The sequence below is a fragment of the Anser anser genome (assembly GCF_964211835.1).
Source record: "Anser anser genome assembly, chromosome: 3".
In the NCBI taxonomy this organism is placed as follows: Eukaryota; Metazoa; Chordata; class Aves; order Anseriformes; family Anatidae; genus Anser; species Anser anser.
In genome coordinates, this window is record NC_139722.1 from 71,829,380 (window position 1) to 71,850,358 (window position 20,979).

At 39.7% G+C, this 20,979-nt stretch overlaps 1 protein-coding gene across 2 annotated transcripts; it reads left to right on the forward strand.

Moving 5' to 3' along the window:
- The first annotated feature begins 4,144 nt into the window (after positions 1-4,144).
- On the forward strand, positions 4,145-20,846 carry FBXO30 (F-box protein 30). 2 transcript variants are annotated; one of them, XM_083828786.1, is made up of 4 exons: positions 4,145-4,316; positions 8,256-8,360; positions 14,906-16,994; positions 17,900-20,846. In XM_083828786.1, exons 3-4 carry the CDS (start codon positions 14,922-14,924, stop codon positions 18,101-18,103), a joined length of 2,277 nt encoding a protein of 758 aa, XP_083684912.1. In that variant the 5' UTR covers positions 4,145-4,316; positions 8,256-8,360; positions 14,906-14,921; the 3' UTR covers positions 18,104-20,846. The 2 variants fall into 2 exon arrangements, with proteins under 2 accessions (XP_083684912.1, XP_083684913.1); XM_083828787.1 differs by lacking the exon at positions 8,256-8,360.
- The last annotated feature ends 133 nt before the right edge of the window (positions 20,847-20,979 follow it).

Consider the following 20,979-nt stretch of genomic DNA (forward strand, 5'->3'; position numbering starts at 1 on the left):
CTACGGAATCAGCCACTGCTCCATCAGGTTCCCTGTGGTTACACTGGTAGGTAACTTCAGGAAGCATTCCATCCTAAAGCGCTGTCTAGCCCAGCTGCCACCCATAATGACAGATGCAACGTCTCTTGGTGGAGTCTTCCCCTTAAGCTGGAGACCAATTCGTCCTCCCAGCTGGGTGATGGAGGACGAAGCCCCTGTGAAACATGAGGAGAGACCCACGGAGCTGAAAACAGCCTCCTCCCCACAAAGGCAACCCCTGAGCTGAAGAGGCAGCATCGTATCCCATACAGCTGTACCCTGCGCATGCGTATTGCACAAAAGTGTGCCAGGTATCTTTTAGTTAGAAGAACAGCACTGTCCTTTAGCTCCTTTAACAGCCCCACTCTATTCCTCCTGCCTGAATGACAACTGAAAGTAAAAGCAAAATTTAACAGAATGTGGTAAGTAATAAATAATTTTTGCACAAATTCACATCTTACATCATTAGCTGTTTCCTCAGAGTCTCAGGTGGAGTATTCTTTCCCCAAGTTAAATGAACTAGTACCCATTGTTTCTGAACTGACATTTTGCTTGAAAAATGTTCTTTTATAAATGCTTTTGAACTGGGTAAACACGATCTGCTCTACGATAATACATTATTAGTTAGATTTCATTGAAAGAGACTCCTCTGTAAACCCTACCTATTGTTTTCTCTCCAGATAAAAAGAAAGTTCTGACAACTGAAACCTGAGTCCTTGGAGGAGCACTGGTGGCATGTTTAATCATAACTGGAATCTTTGGAAAACTTTTCTTTCATCTAAGGAGACAATCTCTTTTTTTTTTTTTTCTGCCGGCACAGCAGACTATGACATATTTTCACAACTTGGAAATAGCTTAATGATCTGCTGATTTCTCTGTAATGTCTCCCAGAATTCAGTCTAAATTATCATGAGAGAGAATCACACGAACATCTAATTGAGCCTTGTTTTGCAGAAACTCATGGTTTTTATTTTCATAGTTGAAGGTGTCAGAGAACTGTTTCAATATTTTGTTTACTTTCTGACCTGCATAGTTTACTAAGAATAGCTGAAATATAAACAGTGTAATTTATACTACACACTATAAACAGTGTAATTTAATAATAATCATACGGTGACTTTTGTTTAACCTATGAAAAAGTACTCCAAACATAACCATCATCTGACAGTTTTCACTTTTGTCTTGAACAAAAAAAGGTTTCCATGCAATAGCACAGGATTTTTCCACTCTGTGAGAAAGCACTGATCCTTTCTATCTTGCTACTTCATAAGTCTACAGCCAACAAAGCGAGTCCAGTCTGACGTGATTAAAACTAAATTGACTTGAATGTATTTATAGCCCAGTACCTGGGCCAGAGCACCAAACATCCCCACCAAACACACGCAGTACCCACCCACCACAGCTTCCCTGGCTGTAATGAGGTAGGCGGGTAATTATGCTGAAATAGAGACATCTGACCGGATGCGAGCGTAGACTATCCTTCCAAAAAAAAACCTTCCCATATTGAAGATTGAATAATGCAAAACAATTCCAAACCCCCAAATTCACAAGAGCTTCTCTAGCTGATTTTCTTATAATCCATATGCCGGAAGATCTAAAAGTGTAACTGTTACTGTTGTGAAATATTTTCAAAAGAGAACTTAAATTCCTATGGCGCTTCAAGTTTATAGGCTTTTTAATGATAGAAGGGCTGCCTTGTTAAAGAGGAGAGGCTTTGCTTGGAAATGCATAATCACAAAAGTATTAAAGTAAGTATCAAATCTCTTGATGGGCCTAAGCTGAAAATACAAACCCAGAAGGTACAAAAAACTTCTTTTGAGGTCTCCGTTGTTTGGAAACATTCTGCTCTCAAAGCTGTGCAGTGCAAATTACATATGAGGCTTTGTGGGCAGATCTTAGCTGTTTATTTTTACACACTGCTAAATATGAACGCTCAAGCATTAGTAAATCTACTTGCAAATGCATTTTGGAAACAGTCTTTTTTTTTTTTTTCTGTAACTCCATGTAGAAAGAATTCCCAGAGACAAATAGTTGTCAGTGAAAAACACCTGTGATTTGTTAGGATTTGAAACTGGAAAGTGCTTAAATTATTCACCTTGATTAGAAAGTATGTCAGCAAACAGATCAAGCTTTTTATAACCTCAGGAACAAATCTGGTTTATTTCATGTACAGTTGGCAGTTTACAGGAGACTGTCTGCACACTTCAGCAACTGCCTTGGCATTTGGTACAGGCTTTGCTTCAGACTAGGGGAGAGAACTGAATTACTCTGCTGCAAGAATCAACTTACACTTCCCTCTTCCGCTGACTTCAGTGACAGCGTCATGTACAGACCAATACTGAACCAGCTACAGATACTCATTTTCCAGGCACGAGTAACCAGAATGAAGTTTCATTCATTTTGGACTTAAGCCAGTAGAAAATAGCCTCTACAGTTGTTCACCCACTGAATCCTCAAAGACCTTCTGGCTTGGAGGGCAATGGTACTAAGCCAAATTGTGTGAGTCTAACTTGCCTGATTACCTCGAATGGCAGCTCATGAGAATGACGATGGTCATCAGGTGTGGCAGAAGGGGACTGCAAGCAAGCCTATGCACTAAAGCATGAATGAGAGAAGAAGACTCTTCCTTGAATGACCAGATGAGAGCCAGCTGAGTCATGAGAGAAATCTAAGCCACAGAAGTCCATTCTCCTTGCTCAAAAGAAGAAATTAAAATAAAAAAGCCATAATCCTGTCATAGAAGACTGGTCCCAGCATGCAGTCCATCAGAGACAAAAGCTCTACAACACCCTCTGTGATTAATACTGTTGCTGCAGTTTGATCTGTCAGCCACAGACTATATACTCCACCATGGTGAGAAGCAGCCGCAAAGCAAACTTCACCTGTTCCACTGAAGACATTACCAATAAGCAGCAGTTGTGAAAAACAGTGGCTGCCTACAAGGATTCTGCCCAGCAATTTGTTTAATTGCCTGCTGAGAAGATGAAATTATTTTGCTTGGCTTCTGTGAGTCACAGAGCCAATCCCTACCATGTTCTGGAGCTCACATGGCTAGATGACTATGTCCTAATCCTGTAATCAAATCTATAAAGGAAAAAAAAAATGGCCTGTCCTCAGGATCAAGGAAGATCAAGGCTATAGCATAAGGGTGAGGCAAACACGAGAGTGCTTATTAAAGGAAGCGCTGGCAATGATGCCTCCTATTGAGGTCATCTTAGGTTTTCTCTTATGTGCCTAATGTTAAAATGATGACATACTTTACATCTTCCTTCCATGTTTTCTTGTTTTTAGCATATAGCAAAACAGAAGAATTTTTTTAGATTCTAAATGTCCAAACTTGTAACAGTCACTTATTTTATTTACTCCCTGCTTAAGTTGTGTTAAGACCAAAGAGATTTCAAGAATCTTCCATGTTGGCTCACTCTTAAAGAGAAGCCTGTACGCATGACATGAGAATACATAGTCTGGAAGTTGGGAGTAGGCAAACAAGGTGTTTAACTGGAAGCTTACGGCAAAAGTAATGCTACTTCTTGTGAGTTACTGAACTAATCTGAATCTGTATTTTCTGTGAACGTTAAGTATGCTTTCATTAGTATGTTCTTTGGGGGGGAAGTGTGTATGTTCTAAGTAAAATCGCTTTTCTCCCAGTACCAGAAAACACACTATATCCACTCAAAAAACGTTTATTGTAAAAAATAAAATAACACTCCGGCCATCAGATCCTTGAAGCCATAATCCCGAGGCCGGCTCCCACCCGCCCACAGCCCCAACAGCCGGCCTCCACTCTCTGAAGGACGGATCCTTCACAGGCTGTCACGGCACCCTGCGCCTCTGGGAGGCGGCCCAGGTTTCTAGGAAAATAAAACAAAACAAAACAAAACATTTTGCTCAACAGCGCTACGATAGCCCGCAGCAGGGCGCCCATAAGCCAAGCCCGCTGTAACGTTAAAGCCCCGTTAAAGCCCTCAGCAGCTGCCGGCCCCGCCCCCGCCGCGCGAGAGGAGCCGGGCGGGGGGGGGGGAGCCCGCGCGACATCCGGGCATTCCGCCCCCCCTCCCCCCCCCGTCCCCGCCCCTCGGGGCCGCGCCCGCCCGTCTCCCCGCCCCGCGGGCGCGCGCGCGCGTGTCCGTTGGGGGGCGCGGCCGGCAGCGGGGCCGCGCGGGGGAGCCCGGCTGGGCCAGGGCAGGGCAGCGCCGGGCCGGGCAGGCGGCGAGAGGAGGCCGGCGGGGGACGGGGGCGCGCAGCGAGGCGCGGGGGGCGCCGCTCCCTGCCGGCCGCCCAGCGAGCGACGGGCACGGGTGAGCCGCGGGCGGCGGGGAGACGAGCCCGGCCCCGCCGAGGGCCTGCGGCCGCCGGCAGCGAGCCCCGGGGAGGGCCGGGGTGGGGAGAGAAGGGGAGGGGGGGGCGGCCGTGCGCTGCGGGGCCGGCGGGGGGGGCCGCGGGCCTCGTCGGAGGGGTTGCTCCGCCGCGCGGAGGTGAAGGAGGGCGCCCGGCCGCGCTGCCGGCGGCCCCCGGGTGGGTGCGAGGGGCGGGCGGGCAGCGGCAGCCCGCGGGGGCTCGGCGCCGGGCGCTTGTCCTCGCCCTCCGTTCCCCTTGTGCTGGCTGTGGCGTTGGCGTGCCGGGAGCAGCGTGTGTTCGCCCGGGGCCTGCGCTGCCGTGGCCGCGGCGTCGCCTTGCGCTGCTCGTCCTGCCGCGTGAGGACGGACATCTCCCCCCGCGTCTCTTTGTGAAAGCCCTCGGCGGCTGCGAGCTCCTGGCCCTGCGGCGCGTTACTGCCGTGCAGCCTGGGCTGTGATTTGGAGGGGTGAGGTTCCTGCAGCCCCTTGGCGATGCGTGATGAGGAGGGTGTTAGTTACGCTTACCTGTGGTCTTCCTCTCTCCTGAAAGTACAAAAGTACTACTAAAAAAACCCTGGTTGGTAAGCGAGTTAAGCTGGAAGACTGAAAAATACATTGGCGACCTTAATATGTCTTCTGCTCTGTGTGCATCTAAATGCCTCTGTGTATTTCTTTCCGTACTGGTCCAGCTTCACTCAGACAAGGAATGGATTCAGAGGGTGAATCGGGGTTGTATTGCTAGCTGAGACTTCCTGCGGTATCCATCTCATTCTTTCCCAGAGTTGGAAAGTGTTAGAAAATAGGAGAATCCCATCGGAATGGACAAAGACTATGCAACAGAGATGTCTTTGCTTCTTGGATGTTCTTTTTGTTTGGTACTAAATTATTCTCTTACTCAATTAACGTCTTAGGTTTGGATTGTATTGCTCATGCCTCCTACTTTGAAGTTTAATGGGAAAAATAGGTGCTGCGTCTAAGTAGCAGTACCTGGTTGGAAACTTTTGGGCAAGATTTCTGCACGTTTGTAGACAATCCAGTTTGTGACCTGTGTCCCAAAGGGCTTTTCCCAGTACCTTTGTTAAGTGCATGGCTGTAACAGCATATGAATGTTTGTCTTTGAGTCAACTCCTGCAGCTGCTGTGGATTTCAGATTAGTAACAAACGTATGCTTTTGTATTCAATCCAGTTGAACTAAACAATAATAATTTTTTAAAAAAAAAAAAGCTTAATTTCTTTCATACTGATCGACCTGATTCTTTGGCGAGCTCTGTCTCAAATGAAGCAAATGCTGTTTGTCTCTGGCAATGAGATCCAGTGGTTTAGAGATGAGAGCCAGCGAATCATGTGTCTAGTGATCATTGTACTGGTGACAATTCTCTTTCAATTTCCTTATCTGGATAATGAGAGTAAACATAACTTGAATTCTTAAAGGTGAGATTTAAGTATTCCCAAAAAGACCACAAATAGTTAAGGGAGAGGTTAAAATTAAACGAGGGTTACAGAGAAATCTTACCTAAGCTTTAAGTGCCTGGGCACTATCTAGACTCACTATTGAATGAAGGAAAGAGGCTGAAAAATCTTGTAATATGAACTGATCTAAAATGGGCCAAGGGAATTAAAATGGAAGGGGAGCTCTAGATCTTGACTTTGCAAGATACTGTTTTTAATAGTTTTTGAGGTGACATTTGGTCTGCCTTTTTTTTTTTTAATTTCCTTATAATTTGTTAATGCCACTTGAATCTAAAATACCCTGCTGCAAACCTTTACAGTCTGTAGAATATCGAATTGAGTAGACAGCACTGTTTACCACATGTCAAACGTTGATCTGAGCTCCTAGTGTGAAATCACAATGAAACCCCGATGGGTGCAAACTTAAGCCATGAGAACAAGAGGTACATTGAGGTAAAACTCTAACTGGCGTGGTTCCAGCTCTTCGTATAAAACTGAAGTTATCGATTCAGGCTGGTTGTTGAATAGCAATACCTGGTTCAGGCATAGTTACATAGGTGCAGGTAGGTGGGCAATGTGTTGCTTGTTTTTTTTGAAGTTTAAACTTCGTGTTTGTATATTTAGAAGTATCTCTAGTAGAAATGGTAGTTTTCCAAAAATCCTGTGGGGTAGAGAAGTGTGTTGGAGTGACAGATTCTTTGCAAATAGGATCTTTCTAGGAGTGTGCTGTATTTTCATAGCTGTAATGCTCTTACAAAAACTTGTTTTAGCTGAGTCACTATTGTCATCGGCCATGGAATGTATTTGGATGGGAATGTTCAGCTGGAGTCTGTGGAAAAAGTAATAGCTTCGTGCCCGCTGACATTTGGAGAAGGCAGTCTAAATTATGTTAGAGATCAGAGATTGGTGACTCACTGTACGTCCACAAACCCTGCACAAACTTGCAGTGCAGATCTGTGTTTTCCAGTTCTTCATTCAAGTTAAAAACACTGAAAGAGCTGGTGTAGTGTGTTCCTTCCTAGCTTCTTGTCATCAACTATTTGAGATGGGTGAGTTTTTTTTATGTTTAGAAAATAGTGTTTAGTTGTTTTGTTGTTTGTTTCTTTGCTTATGTGTTTGAAATTGGTATTTTGTACTATTTTCATTGCTTTTAAAACCAAGTAGTTTAGAAGGGGGAGACGTCAAACAGGTATGGCAAAAAGTCTTTCATTTGATAACAAAGTTAAGTAGCTGGAAATGGAATAGGTTAAAGTTCCTAATACCTTCTCTGATCTTTTTCTCCTGTTCTTTTTGTTCTACATTAAAAATTTCAAACTGTTTTAGGACAGCCCCCATCTTTGTACCTCAGTATTATCTGATGCAGTGGAGGTGCCTGTTAAAATTTTTGTGTACTAACTGCTTTTGCTGTACACTGGTCAGGCTCTGTGCTACTAACAAGAATATATTTTTAAGAGGAAAAAAAAAACAACCCTTATACATGCAGAGTACATTACATCTGCATTTCAGTTTGTCTTCTTGGAGAGCAGTTGTGTTCACGTTCCATTTACCTTAAACTTGCTTTCTTATTTTGCTATGGGAACTGGTTCAACTTGTGTAGTAACACTTGAAGTAGTATATTAACAAAGATTTTTGGCCAGATCTCTGTAAACATACAGAGGTCAGGAATTCTGCGGCAACATGTATGAATTAAAATATTATTTAAGAAGAAGGATTTATTTTTGGCTTCTTTCGGGTGGCTGAAACTACCTACCGTAATACGGGTTGCATTATTTGTTTGCAATAGTTTAGGTTCTGATTTCTCAGAAATGGCTTATTTTCTTTTCTGTTTTTGTGTAGGATTTGTGAGATGGTGTCTGCGGACAAGGATAACATTGTTTCTTTGAGTATATAACCTCTATTCCATCTCTTTAACAATAATTCATGAATACAAATACATGGAAGAAGCTTGTTATAGTAAAGAGCTTTCTAATATTAAGCAACTGTTTAATGAATTATGTCTGAAGACTGAAGCTGCACAAATTTTAACTAGAATAAATTTCAGCTTATAAAATAACCCAACTTTAAATATCTTTTTTTTTCCCTAGTTCTCCAGCTGTTGCAGTCTTTAATTCAAGTTTCATGCATATTTTTCTTAAAAGGTTCCTGGTGAGCCAAACCAAATAATAAAGTGAAGCAGGTTGTCGTAATAACTTTTAAAAGTCTTGTCTAGCCTTAAATATGAGTAACAGTCTGGTGTGACTTAACAGCTAACAAAAAGCTAGAGTGACAGAACTTATATTGCAGTTGTAAAGTCTATTAAAAACATATTTATTTTTTCCTAAAAAATGCAAGATATTTCAGCACTTGTAGCTCCAGATAGTATAAGCAGGTGACCTGTTCAGAGGATTGTACATACAGCAAGTAATCTGTACACTGGAAATCAAAATGTGTTTCTGATCTTGTTTCTTGCAGAGTCTGCAGCAGTCCAGGGGTCGCACTGAGCTCAAGTACAGAAGTCCCTTACACATGAAATCTACTGGCTCTCTAGCTGAGTCTGCCCTGTCACCAGCTGAACAGGTAGAGTGCTTTTGTGCCCGAGCCATGCAGCAGGCGTAGCTGGTCCTGGTGCAGTTGTCCTGTGGCAGTGTGAGGCCGAAGGCGTGTTGAGGCCTTTTGGTTTCTTCTTTGGGGAATGTGTAGGTATAAAAGAAAGCATGGCAGATATGTCACAAAAGTACTCTAAGGAAAAGCTTAGTAGTTCAGGGCTTGATTTTCAACGTTCTTGGAGATTGATAGCAATAGGGGAAGTTTTGCATCATTCTGTCACAGCATCTGTTGTAAACTGGAAGTAATCCAAACACACAGGGCATCATTGGAGCGTCCACTTCAGTCAAAGCAGCATATTGCTTTATTTTGGGATTTTTTTCCCATTCAGATCTGTTTTCTGTCTGCAATGATTTGGGAGGAATTATCTCACTGAATTCTATGAACGGGAGGAAGATGGTTTGCTATTAGGGAAAAAGGAACTCCTAAAGTGTTACTCAAAAGAATGCAAAATACAGGTCAGCTCCTTTAACAGGATGTGGGGTTTTGGGGAGGTGGGGTGGGGAGGAGCTATAGATACAGAAATGTTTGTTTTAAGGTAAGGTTGGAAGGTAAAAAGTGGCATTTTTTTATAGTTCTACTGCTTGCTATTTTTTGCTTCAGTTAGATTGGTTTTTTTGAGGTAGATGGGTGACTAAATTATGCTTCACAAAGCAGTTAGTACATACCAAGGTTTTGCTTGTTCCTTTGATCCTAGATGATCTCTTGATAAACCTAGGATCTTGCAGGAATATATATGCCCTGTGTTTTTCCTTGCAATTAGAAGCCATGTTTTGAGCCTGACCTTTTGGTGCCTCTTCTGTGTAATATGTGTAAATTGCCGTAGCCTACGATGATAATGGTGAAAGGAACATCCTACTAGTCGAGTAGTTTCAGCTTTAGTAATTAAAGCTTCTTGTTATGTATTCAGTGATTAACAAAATAATCAACAGTATTTGTATCCCATAAGGTTGACGTTTTAAGTGTGGCATCTGAAAGAACTTTACTTCCTGAAAGTGTCTGTGATGTAAACCAGTTTGAAGAAATATAAGGGTTCATAAAGTCCGTGTCAGGAATTTCTTTGATATCAGAAAAACAATAAAAAGAACTATTGCCCCAGATATAAGATTGTATAAGATGGCCACATGTACTTATTACCTGTGTAACTGAGGTACATACCTTCTAAATTTGTCACCTGTTAGTCATGTTATTTCAAGTTAGGCTTTAGCAGTTTGCAATGTCTATTGTTGTGCTTCTGAATTTGCCACTTGAAAATGTAGTTGGAAATTGGCGTAGCATTAGATTAACTTTGCTCTGTTGTCCATTGTTGCTGTAGAGAGACATTTAGAGTAAGATTTGAGGCACCCAGCTCCCTAACGTGAGGATAAAGGCTGTACTGTTTTCGGAGAAGCCTGAGAATGGGGCTATTTAACCTTAGTCTTTGTGGAGTCTTGATGATTAGAGTCAGAGCTGCCTTTTGTTGCTCACCTCAGGCAGGAATGGCAACTAGTAGTGGTGGCAACTGCTGTTCCCCTGACTGACATGGTGTCAGAAGAGATCTTGTTGAACCTCTAGTTCATGTTATCCATTGGTCATTTGAAAACTAATACATCCCCCCACCCCCAAAATAGAAAACAAAAACTTAACAAATCCAAAACCAACCAACAAAAAACAAAACACCCACAAAAAAAACCAAAAAGTGAGCATGACCTGCATAACAAAGTTAATCTGTCTGTTTTGTAGATAGGAAAATTATTACACATTTTCTGCAAGGTAGCTGTGACGAGAAAAGCTTACCTTCTTGAAGACTATGAGAATTGTGTAACATATTTTGAAGTTAGATTTATTAGTCAGGATTAATGACATACTTCTCCCATGCATGGTAGGATATGGAAAAATAAAATACTTTTTTCAATAGTTATCTATAGTACTACAAATTCTAACAGAATATTCTAAAGCTCTTTTTTATATTGCACTCTTCCTCTTTCCTATTTAACCACATATCTCTTATCTCCATTTCACTTGGCACTTTACTCTCTGAAATGCATAGTTTCCACATCTTACCAGACTTACCTAACTCTTTTAGCCACAGACCTGGGTAAAAGATGGAAGATTCAGGAATAGTGGGTTGTCTTGTACAATCTCCAAAACAACAGGGAATTTTTTAGAATGGTTTGCATATATTTGGCTGCTTGTGGGTGGATTTGGATGCTCCTAGGAGTTTAAACCTGTAGTACTGCTTGTGTACCTGTGTTCTACTTCCTAGAACCAGTAATTTAAGAACCTGTTGGACTATTATTTAGTCAAATTTGATAGAGGGAAGAAGTTCAAAGATAGTTAAGCTTTTATAGGTTTGGTGAATGAAAAGTGTCTAAGTAATGGAGGTTCTGACTGTGGGAATAGTTGCTGTGATTTCCTATCTTATTTGTCCCAAAGAGTTCATGTAGGGGGAGAGTAAGTAAGCAGACTTCGGATTTGGTTACTCTGAGTACAGTTCCTTACACTTTGTGGTATAGGAGGCAGAGCCCTCACAGCTGAAGTATTGTGCAGTGACTGTTTGAAACTCTTATTATGCTATTTTAATGTTTGTGTTAAAACAGCAACTGAAAATCATGTGGCTGTAGCAGCTGGAATTTTAATCCTTTTAATTATGACAGATTTTCAAAGCATGTTCTGGCTGATTTGGTCAGCTGACTGTATAGCATGTACAATAACATCAAGTGATTGCACAAATTCTGAGAGCAGTGGTCACCTCATTGGAACTGGATGTATTTTTAGGTTTCTCTGCTAGTAACAGTCAAGTGTGTGTACTTAAGCATCTCATATGAACTGAACCTAGTTGCTGACACTGTGCTATCAGAAAAGGGCAGCTGTTCCTTCTTGCTATAGTCATTGATGTGACTTTCTGTATTCTTACCAAATTGTGACAAGGAACACAATAGGGTATAGACAGTAAATTTTATTGATATGTGTTTTAATGACAGGTGTTCTAGGATTTTGAGTATCAGAGTAATTGAAAGCTTTGGACTTATGTCCAACAAAAAAAATTGTTTATCTTCCCTTTTTCTTAGTCAGTGCATCAAGGAGGTGCTAAGTGTGGTGGTTCACAAAGTTAGCTTACAAAATTGAGTGAGAAGTGACCATTTGCTGGTAAATGAATATGCTAATTCATGAGGTTTTATCCAGTTTGATAGGGTAGTTTGGCCGATTTTTTTCCTTTGGTTTTCCTTTATGTTTTGGTAATTGAATTACATTGAAAGCCTAATCGAAAGTCCCAGAACTCATTAATGCCCAAAACATTAATTGAGTTTGAAGGCCAGGTATTCAAATTGAAAAATGCATGAAAAGGACATTTTATTTGTGTGTGTGTGTATAGTCTCTATAAGAAGCTATAAATAAATATGATATTCTGACTAAATTAAAGTTCTGCAGCAGGTGCTGCGAAGACTTGCGCAGGATGCAGAATTTTAGTCAATGTCATGCTGATGGTCTACTGATGTCCAAAGAGATTTTAGATCATACATTTAATTAAGGAGCCAAAGGATTTGAATCTTAAGGGAAACAACATGGAATAGCCTCCTTTTTTTAGTGACCAATAAAATTTGAATTTACAAAGAAGTGAGAGCATAGGTTATTTTATCTATTTATTTGATCACATGCATAACTGCTTCTCTATAAAAACAACTGCAGGCATCTGTTACAGAACTAAATTAACGTCCATCTATTAGTAAAACATGGGCTTTTGTTGTGTGATACATCTTCATACACTCTGTTAGTGATATTTAATGTTTTTACCAGATTCCCTCTCCTTTTCTCACACTTTGAAATTTCATTTGCTTGTACAAGATGATTAAGTTTTGATGAATATTAACTTATGTGCAAAAGGAGTCTTGGAGCTTGAGAAAAGCCAGTATAATCACACCACTCGGGTTTCACAATCTGGCTTGTGGAGACGAAGATAGTGTGCTAGGGAGGAGGATGTTTTACTGTCTTAATAGAATGTTCCTCTGTGGAAGCTCACATGGGCTATTTAAAGGTAGTATTTAATGATGGTTGACTAATTTAGGGTATGTCTACACAAATGGTGCAGGCAAACACGAGCTCTGACTGAGTTCTGAGCAGTGTGAGCGTGAGCCAGCTTTGGCCCAGAAGCAAGGCAGCAGTCAGAGCTAGCACAGGGGTGTGCTCTAGCTGGCAAACCTACCTCCTGGTCTAGGAACGGCTCAGCTCTGGCCATCTTAAAGCGAGCAGGGGCATACCTTTTTGCAAAGTAGATCTTTTTTTATTTATTTTAAATGTAATTGTGGGGTACGGATCAAATTAAGCCTTGCTGCTACGAGACTGTTTGTTTTATGACTGTGTTTAGATGTATGAAGCTAGGGCAGGGCCCTATGAAGGCTTTTGCATTATCAACCAGCACTGGTCTTTTTCAAGACTATTTCCATTTTGTGTCAAGCACTTTAAAATACAAAGGTTTTTTTTTTTTTTTTTTTGGTCTAGCAACAGTTAGGCTACTGTATTTGGCAGGAATGACTTAAAAAGAGGGCTTTGGTAGAAGAACTGCAAATTAAATTGCATTCTCAGTCCAGTAAGTTTCCCTTTTTTGATTCTTTACTGAACATTTCTCAGCTCTTTGCAGGGGATGCCACCTGACTTAATACGCAAGGTTAAAGCGGGTTGTGTGCCAGAAGGTTTTGCTAAAACATTTAGCAGATCAGTCAGTTACAGAGATCAGCAACTGATGCACTTGACAGTGTGTGATGAAGCAACTTATTTGTTACTCAAATACTAAGGTATGGTGGGGAAAATTCAGCTGTGTTTTGCCTGCTAAGCACATATGCTTCTTTGTTAGTGTTCAGGAGAGTGGGTGGCTAAAACATTTGAGTTATCCAAATTACGAGGGATGGAGGGATGAGGGCTGATTGGTACTTAAAGTTGGCATGAATTTCAAAGCATTGGAAGAATACAACTGAGTGAAGCATTGCATAAAAATCTATTTAAATGCTTTAAATAAATTAATGTGGAGTGGCTGAAAGGCAGTTTTCTTTCCTCTTACCTTCAGTTTGAACAAAAGGAATAATACTAATCAGTTTTATTTTTACAGTTTAGAGTAATTTTAATTTAAGAAGTTCTAATAAATTAAAACTGAAGTGTTTAGTATGACAACACTTCATGAGAGCATTTGTTAGAATAAAATAAGGAACTGTTTCTGTTCTATTAATCTGATTCTGCAAGCACTTTTTTTTTTAAACTTCTTTTTGCAGTATAGGTAGTGAGGAAAAGATGGAACTGAGCAATGTATTTTTGAAACAATCGTTTGAGGTTTGGCTCTGTGTAAATCACTCTGGTATCTCTGAACTGTAATCCCAGTGGTATCACTTCTGCAAGGGACGTTATTGGAGCACAGGGGGAGGAAGGCTTGGTCCTTTGAGTGGGCCTGCACTCGAGCTAGTGAGGAGTTGCAGAGCTTCTGGAAGTATGGTACAAAAATGTAACACTTCCTATATTTTTATTTTTTTCCCCCTTACCACAACAAAGAATTGGGTTTCTGTTTGCATCAGCATATTATGATAGATTATGCAATTAAATTTTATTTGGATTTTTATTGCTGTTTGGCCTAGTTATGTAAAGTTGCCATGTTACCCTTACACTTTGAACTGCTGGTATTGTAATTAGGGCAGGTCAGAGGATGGATTAACAAAAATTCCTTTTGTGGACTGAACCGGAGGTGTATAGATACAGGGACAGTGTTGGGCAGGATAGTTTTGATGTAAAGGTTTTGAGTGAAATAAATTGTGTGGTGTAATTGCTACATTTGTATACTTGTATACATTTGTAAACTTGTATAAAAACTATGGAGGAGCTACAGGCTATGGATGAAATAAAAACAGAAGAGTGAAGAGCTGTTATAAAGGACTGCTGCCTGTTAGATTTGTGTGTGTGTGTGAGAGAATGGGAGACAAATGGAGATTGAGATGTATGCCTTGAAGAGAACTGCATGAAGAGGGTGCTGGAAGCATAGGTGGTAGCAAGCAGCCCAGGCAGTAGGATGCCTCTGTTTAATTTAAAGGTCTGGAGATTTAGCACAGATGAGAGTGAGTCTGGCTTCCTTTGTCTCCTTCTAGTGTAAGTTGTGTAGTTTATGATTTTAGGTAATCAGCCATAGTCAATGAGCATGCTTTGTTTTTAGTTGAATCATCTATTTGGAATAGACAGGAGTAAAGAGCTCTTCCCGAGAGAAGTTTATACAACATTTTTTTCCAAGCTGCATGTTTCATATCTGGTGAATATGTGTGTAGACTGCATTGAACTCTGATACAAATATGTTATCTGAAATTTTGGGGTGAAGTTTTAAATATCATTTCTTTAACATAAAATATCACCTACTTGTTCTCTTAAAATGGCTTCTGATCAGTTCATGTTGTGTTAATATGTATCTCTCATATACCTGAAGAATGCAAAACTGCAAATAACTGTTGTTAAATATTAACAATATTGAGTTAATATTCCATGTTTTTGTTTCCCTTTTCTTCACTCAGAATTGGATTTACAATCATGGAGGAACAGCAGCAACATGTACACTGCGTAAACTGTGTCAGCCGTCGTTGTATGACCAGACCAGAGCCTGGCATTTCCTGTGATTTGATAGGCTGCCCGCTCGTTTGTGGAGCAGTTTTTCATTCATGTAAAGCTGAGGAGCACCGCATTTTATGTCCACTTGAAAGAGTGCCTTGTTTGAATAGTGGCTTTGGATGTCCCTTCATAGTAGCCCGTAATAAAATTGCTGATCATCTAGAAGTTTGTCCTGCAAGCGTGGTATGTTGCACCATGGAGTGGAATAGATGGCCGGTCAGTTATGCAGACCGAAAATCTTACGAAAATCTGAGTAAAGACGTTGATGAAGTGGAGCAGCTAGATATGGCTTTAGCCCTTCAAGACCAGCGCATGTTACTAGAATCACTTAAAGTAGCAACTATGATGTCAAAAGCAGCTGATCAGATGTCGGAATCCAGAGAACAAACCTCTGTCAAAACAAACACCCCAGATACCGTGTGTTCAAATGGCTTGATACCTGTAGATGAAGAGTCCTATGGTGCACTTTATCAAGCTACTGTAGAAACAACAAGGAGTTTAGCCGCTGCTCTGGATATCCTGAACACTGCAACCAGGGACATTAGCATGTTAAATTCAAAGCTCTGCACTTCACATGAAATGAAAGAAGATGCTGAGATTAAAGAACAAGCCTCTAATGGCGTTATTCAGGATAATAAGTCTGATCACGAATATCCAGATGAAGAAAACATAGGAGCAGCTGGGGGAGTTGACTTGGATAGCCTCAGTCAAAATTCACAAATGGAGCAAAATGGTTCTAGTGATATTTGTTATGATGTAGTACAAAATCATGACTTAAATCTAAACCTCAGTAACTCCTCACTCTTGTGTAATGGCTTTCATGTAGAAAACGAGTGTTCAAAGGTGTTGGACCAGAATGAAGATCTTGGTGTTTCTAATTCAAAACCATCCAGTGTAGCAAATGGTGAATGTACTGCATCTCGAGATGATGAAGCATTGCAGTCTTGCAGCTCCTTCCCTGTAACAGCACAACTTAAAGAAGTAATACCAGCTGATCACTTAGTTAATGGTAATGTTAATCACATACTACTTCCCCATGCTAATGCAGAAGAAATTTTAGAGAGACAGGTGGAGCAGGAAAGACTGAGAAACGTAGATGCATTTTCACTTATGCGGCATCGATCATACAAATTCCTTGTTAATCACTATTGGTCAGCACCGAAAGAAGACAAAGCCGTTGATACATCAGATTTGGAGATAACAGAAGATCCCATGGGTCTTCAGGGGATTGATCTAATCACTGCAGCTCTGTTGTTTTGCCTAGGAGACTCTCCTGGAGGTAGGGGGATATCAGAAAGTCGCACTGTCGATGTGTATCATGTTGACTTTGGGACCCAAACATTTTCTCTCCCATCAGCTATATTGGCCACAAATACAATGGTGGGGGAAATAGCTTCAGCTTCTGCGTGTGATCATGCCAACCCACAGCTCTCAAATCCAAGTCCATTCCAGACCCTTGGACTGGATTTGGTATTGGAATATGTGGCTAGATACCAAACAAAACAGCGTTCAATGTTTACATTTGTTTGTGGACAGTTGTTTAGGAGGAATGAATTTTCTTCGCATTTTAAGAATGTGCATGGTGACATTCATGCTGGCCTTAATGGCTGGATGGAGCAGAGGTGTCCGTTGGCCTATTATGGGTGTACATATTCTCAACGAAGGTTTTGTCCTTCAACACAAGGGGCAAAAATTATTCATGATCGCCACTTACGGTCATTTGGAGTTCAGCCTTGTATATCTACAGTATTAGTAGAACCAGCAAAAAGCTGCTTAATTGGACTACACAATGACCATTTGAGTAGTCTACCTTTTGAGGTTCTGCAGCACATCGCTAGTTTTCTAGATGGCTTTAGTTTATGTCAGCTTTCAAGAGTGTCACGTTTAATGAGAGATGTGTGTGGAAGCTTGCTTCAAGCACGTGGAATGGTGATACTGCTTTGGGAGAAGAGAAAGTACCCAGATGGAAGTTCTTCTTGGCAAATAAAAGAAAAGGTAAGTTATATTTTCTTCTGATGGTGGAAAAAAAAAAAAAACACATTTAATTGGTTATGTTTCTGCTTTTTCTCTTATATTTTCCCGTCACTATTGTTGTTATTATTTTTTGATATAATATCCCTTCAAGAAATACATTGTCAAATAGAACAATTAGCCAAAATGGCTAGCAGGTTGGTTGAGTCTTCCACACCCTTCAAGAAGTAGAAGTAGTTGTCTGCTCAATTTGTATTTGGTGGAAATTAACATTTTTAAGTCTTGGGAAAATTGGAGGTTTTAGCTATTACTTCATTTTCTTTAATTTTAAATATTCTGTGACAGTGAGAAAGTTGTCTAAAATTTGCATCTCTTGCCTTTATACTGTTTAAAGCAATTTTTATTTTTGTACAACTGTTCAGATCCTATTTGTTGCCATGATATTGAATGCCTTAAATGTGTAAAGAAAAAATTTTAAACTTTTAAAACTTTAAACCTTCATATGTTAGGTTTTTCATTCTTCCTGCTCCCCGCCCCCCCCTCCAAAGCACAGAGTATCTGCAGCAATCATTTGGAATTGCAGAAGATGATTGTTTCACAAATTGATTATTTTCTGATAGAGTAACCATCATGACCAGTACTGATGGTCATGTAGTACTTTGTCATTTAACTTCTGATAGCATCTACTTTGTAGACAAAAAATTATATATATATATATATATATAGCCTGCCTTTCTTCCCTGTGTTCAGAGTTAACTTGGAATCTGAGTCAACCTGAGACTGACTATCCAAAATTTAGAATTGCCTGGTTTTGTCATGTTGTTACAGATCCAAAGCACATCCTGAATGTGTAGCACAAATACTTATTTTCCTGCTCTGAGTTCAGATACCTTAAAAGATTTTGAGCCTATGTACAACTTGTTTTCTAGGTTTGGCGGTTCAGTACAGCTTTCTGTACTGTGAATGAGTGGAAGTTTGCTGACATCATAAGCATGGCTGACCACTTGAAGAAATGTAGCTATAATGCTGTAGAGAGAAGAGAGGAGGCTGTTCCACTGCCATGTATGTGTGTAACACGAGAACTCACTAAAGAAGGACGTTCACTGCGCTCCGTTTTGAAACCTGTACTTTAAATATTGCAACCACTCCAATTGCACATACACTCAAGCACCTGATATAACCTCGGTAATATTATGTGACACTTTATTAATGTACTAAAGATACTTTCTAGCTAAATCTACTCTGTCACTGTGTATATAAGGTTTGAAGTGACATTTATTTTTTATAATTCTGTTTAGCTGGAAAGTAATGAAAGTTGCCTTAACGTTTGAAAAATTTGGAACTTGCTGGACAGGGTAGTTTTATCTAACTTATATAATTTAAAAAAGGAATCCTAAGGTGTGTTTTCTTATTCACTGGTGCCCATGTTGCTGTTGACTGATAACATTTCAAAAATGGCCTCTAAATGGTATGCACATTTAGATTGGAAACACTGAACTGCAGTGAGACAAAATCCTGACCAAATGCACTTTCTGTATTTGGTCTATTTTTCTTAACAAATTATAATCCAATTATTTGAAAGACGATGAAGAATTCAAAACTTTATAGTAGATGTCTCAAACACTCAGCATTTAAGCACATCTTTTCTCATGAAGTCAGTGTTCTACTGCTTTTCCTAGTTAACAGGTGATCTAGGATAAACGTTTTTTTTTTATTATTTTTTTAGGAATGATCTAAGTGAGCTCAGATTTACAGCAGCTTAATTTTTAGTACAACTTTTTTTTTGACATGTCAAAAATGATTATTTTTCTTCTGGACTATTAACAGTTACTTCACTTTTGGGAGCAAAACTTTTAGAGCTAAAAACATGGAATACTAGTTCTTATTCTCACACCTACAATGACATCTGATTTGAAGTGTTTCTCCTTGTCCTGCAGTTGGCTGAGGGTTAAATTGCTTGAGCAGTCAGAAATTCAAATTATGTGATGAACAGTTATGAGTTTATAATGCAGCTAATGAAAGGGCTTTACTTGTTTTATGGTATTGTGAGATGTACTGTCTCCTTTTCTGTTAATTTGTCTATAAAAATGCTGCTTTTTTGGGGGAGCATTTTAAATTACTGGTATATATATCAAATGTATCATCTTCATAAGATGAGACATCATTTGTTAATTGCATAAGGCATATCAGAAATGTATGTTCAACCACATCCGTTAAATGAACAACTTCAGTTTGCTTCCAGTCTTCCATAATAAAAGATCTTACAAAGCATTTGTGAATAGAGAATACATGCTATGAAAAATGCCCTGGTATAGCAAAACTGTAATAACTTGAACTGACTTTCCAACTTGTTTGTATTAATGTTGGTGTCTCTAGCTTGTTGCACTTAGCAACTGTGCCACAAAGCTAAAACAGAAACAGACCAGAGCTTGGAACAAAGAAATACAGTACGTATTTCCATTATAGGAAAAAATAAGAGATTAGTAAGGAGGGGATGTTTACAAAAATGGCTAAATTTATTACTTGTAAATTCTGTACTGGACAGTTGTTTATGGCTAGTCTGGCTGCAGTTCACAACTTTGGTATCTGTGCATTTCCCATGCTGGGTCTAGTCCAGCTAAACATTCACTGCCTTTTTCTATCCAGAGTGCTAAGGGTGCCCAGAAAAAAAAAAAAATCTAGTCCTTTAGTGCCATGAGTTGAAATTACAAGAGCTTAAACAGAAGCTCTGCCTGGATCTTGAAACTAGATGTTCTTTCCACGCTTTCTCTTTTTTTGGTTGGAGGGAGGAAACAAATAAACGATCTAGAGAAGTTAATATTTCTGGTAATTCTTAGCTGTTACCACGGTTATGTGGAAAGAAGAATCTGGGTTTGTGTACAAATCTGACAAACGGGGTTAAAACCAACTGGGTTTTAGGTAGGAATTATATAAAAAAAAAAATAGAAAAAAAACACCACCCCTTTCTCACAGTTCATTGAAATGCTCATTACCCACAAATTCTTCAGTACAAGGCAGGAGACAGGCTTTCATAAGTTCTTGTCTTTTTAGCTCTAATGGCTCCTTGCTGCTGCTCTCCAATGTTTAAAAGTTGTGTGACTGGAAGGATCCTGAATGCTGAGGAGTTTATGGTCGAGTTTACAGCTAAATCTACTTTAAAACATCTGTCTTGGGTTACTGATACTTTTTTTAGTCAACAATGTGGTGGTTTTGGTACTTGGCATTCTTTGTAACTACCCAGAACCATAAGTGATAGTAGGTGGGCATGTGTCTTGGTTCCTTAGGAAAAGAGGGTATCCAGTTATAGGAGCTGGTGTTAGTAGAATCTCACTTGTAGCACAGTGCAGATCTACATCTAAAGTTTCTGTTGTTGCTCTATTAAAATGAACTTTTTAAGTACTCAGTGTTCTTCTTAAGAAATAACACTATTTCTCAATACATGCACTTTTGTTTTCAAATGTAGATACAGGCTTTGTTTTGTTAAATTAGTTCATTTTTTATGAGAATCCAGAGCTATTAAAATATCGATGTTGTAAACAAAATCTCTGCCTTGTAAACTGCTGCAAATGCAGGAATACAGTATAGTTAGGATAAAACTATTTCTTTACACTGCTATGCAGTTTGTAAAACATCTACGGTATATAGTCAGTCTGTCAAAATGTGGCTTGTTCACATTTGCCCTTGGATTTTAAAAATGTTGTATCCCTTTTCTGGTACATCTTCCTTACAGCATACATAGACAGCTGTTCCAGTCTTTCTTTTACTTGATACCACATTGCTACTTTGTTTAAAATATTATGTTTTCAATCATTATGCAATATTTTTTTTTGCAATGTCTGTTAAAATCCTAATAAAACTTTTGGAGTTTCTCTTTTAGTATGACTACTTTTTTTTTTTTTAAAGCTTATCACCAGCATTTCAGTGTGCAAACATGGTGCTTAATGTCTGTCTATAGGATTCCAGTAAGTACTTGAAAAAATCAAATTGCATAAAGGAATCTATTTACAAA

What these genes read in the sequence shown, in the direction of transcription:
- FBXO30 (XM_083828786.1), top strand. Translation starts at nt 14,922, where the DNA reads ATGGAGGAACAGCAGCAACATGTACACTGCGTAAACTGTGTCAGCCGT. An exon ending in CTTGGCAAATAAAAGAAAAG is followed by an intron (nt 16,995 to 17,899) that starts GTAAGTTATATT and finishes CTTGTTTTCTAG; the next exon opens with GTTTGGCGGTTCAGTACAGC.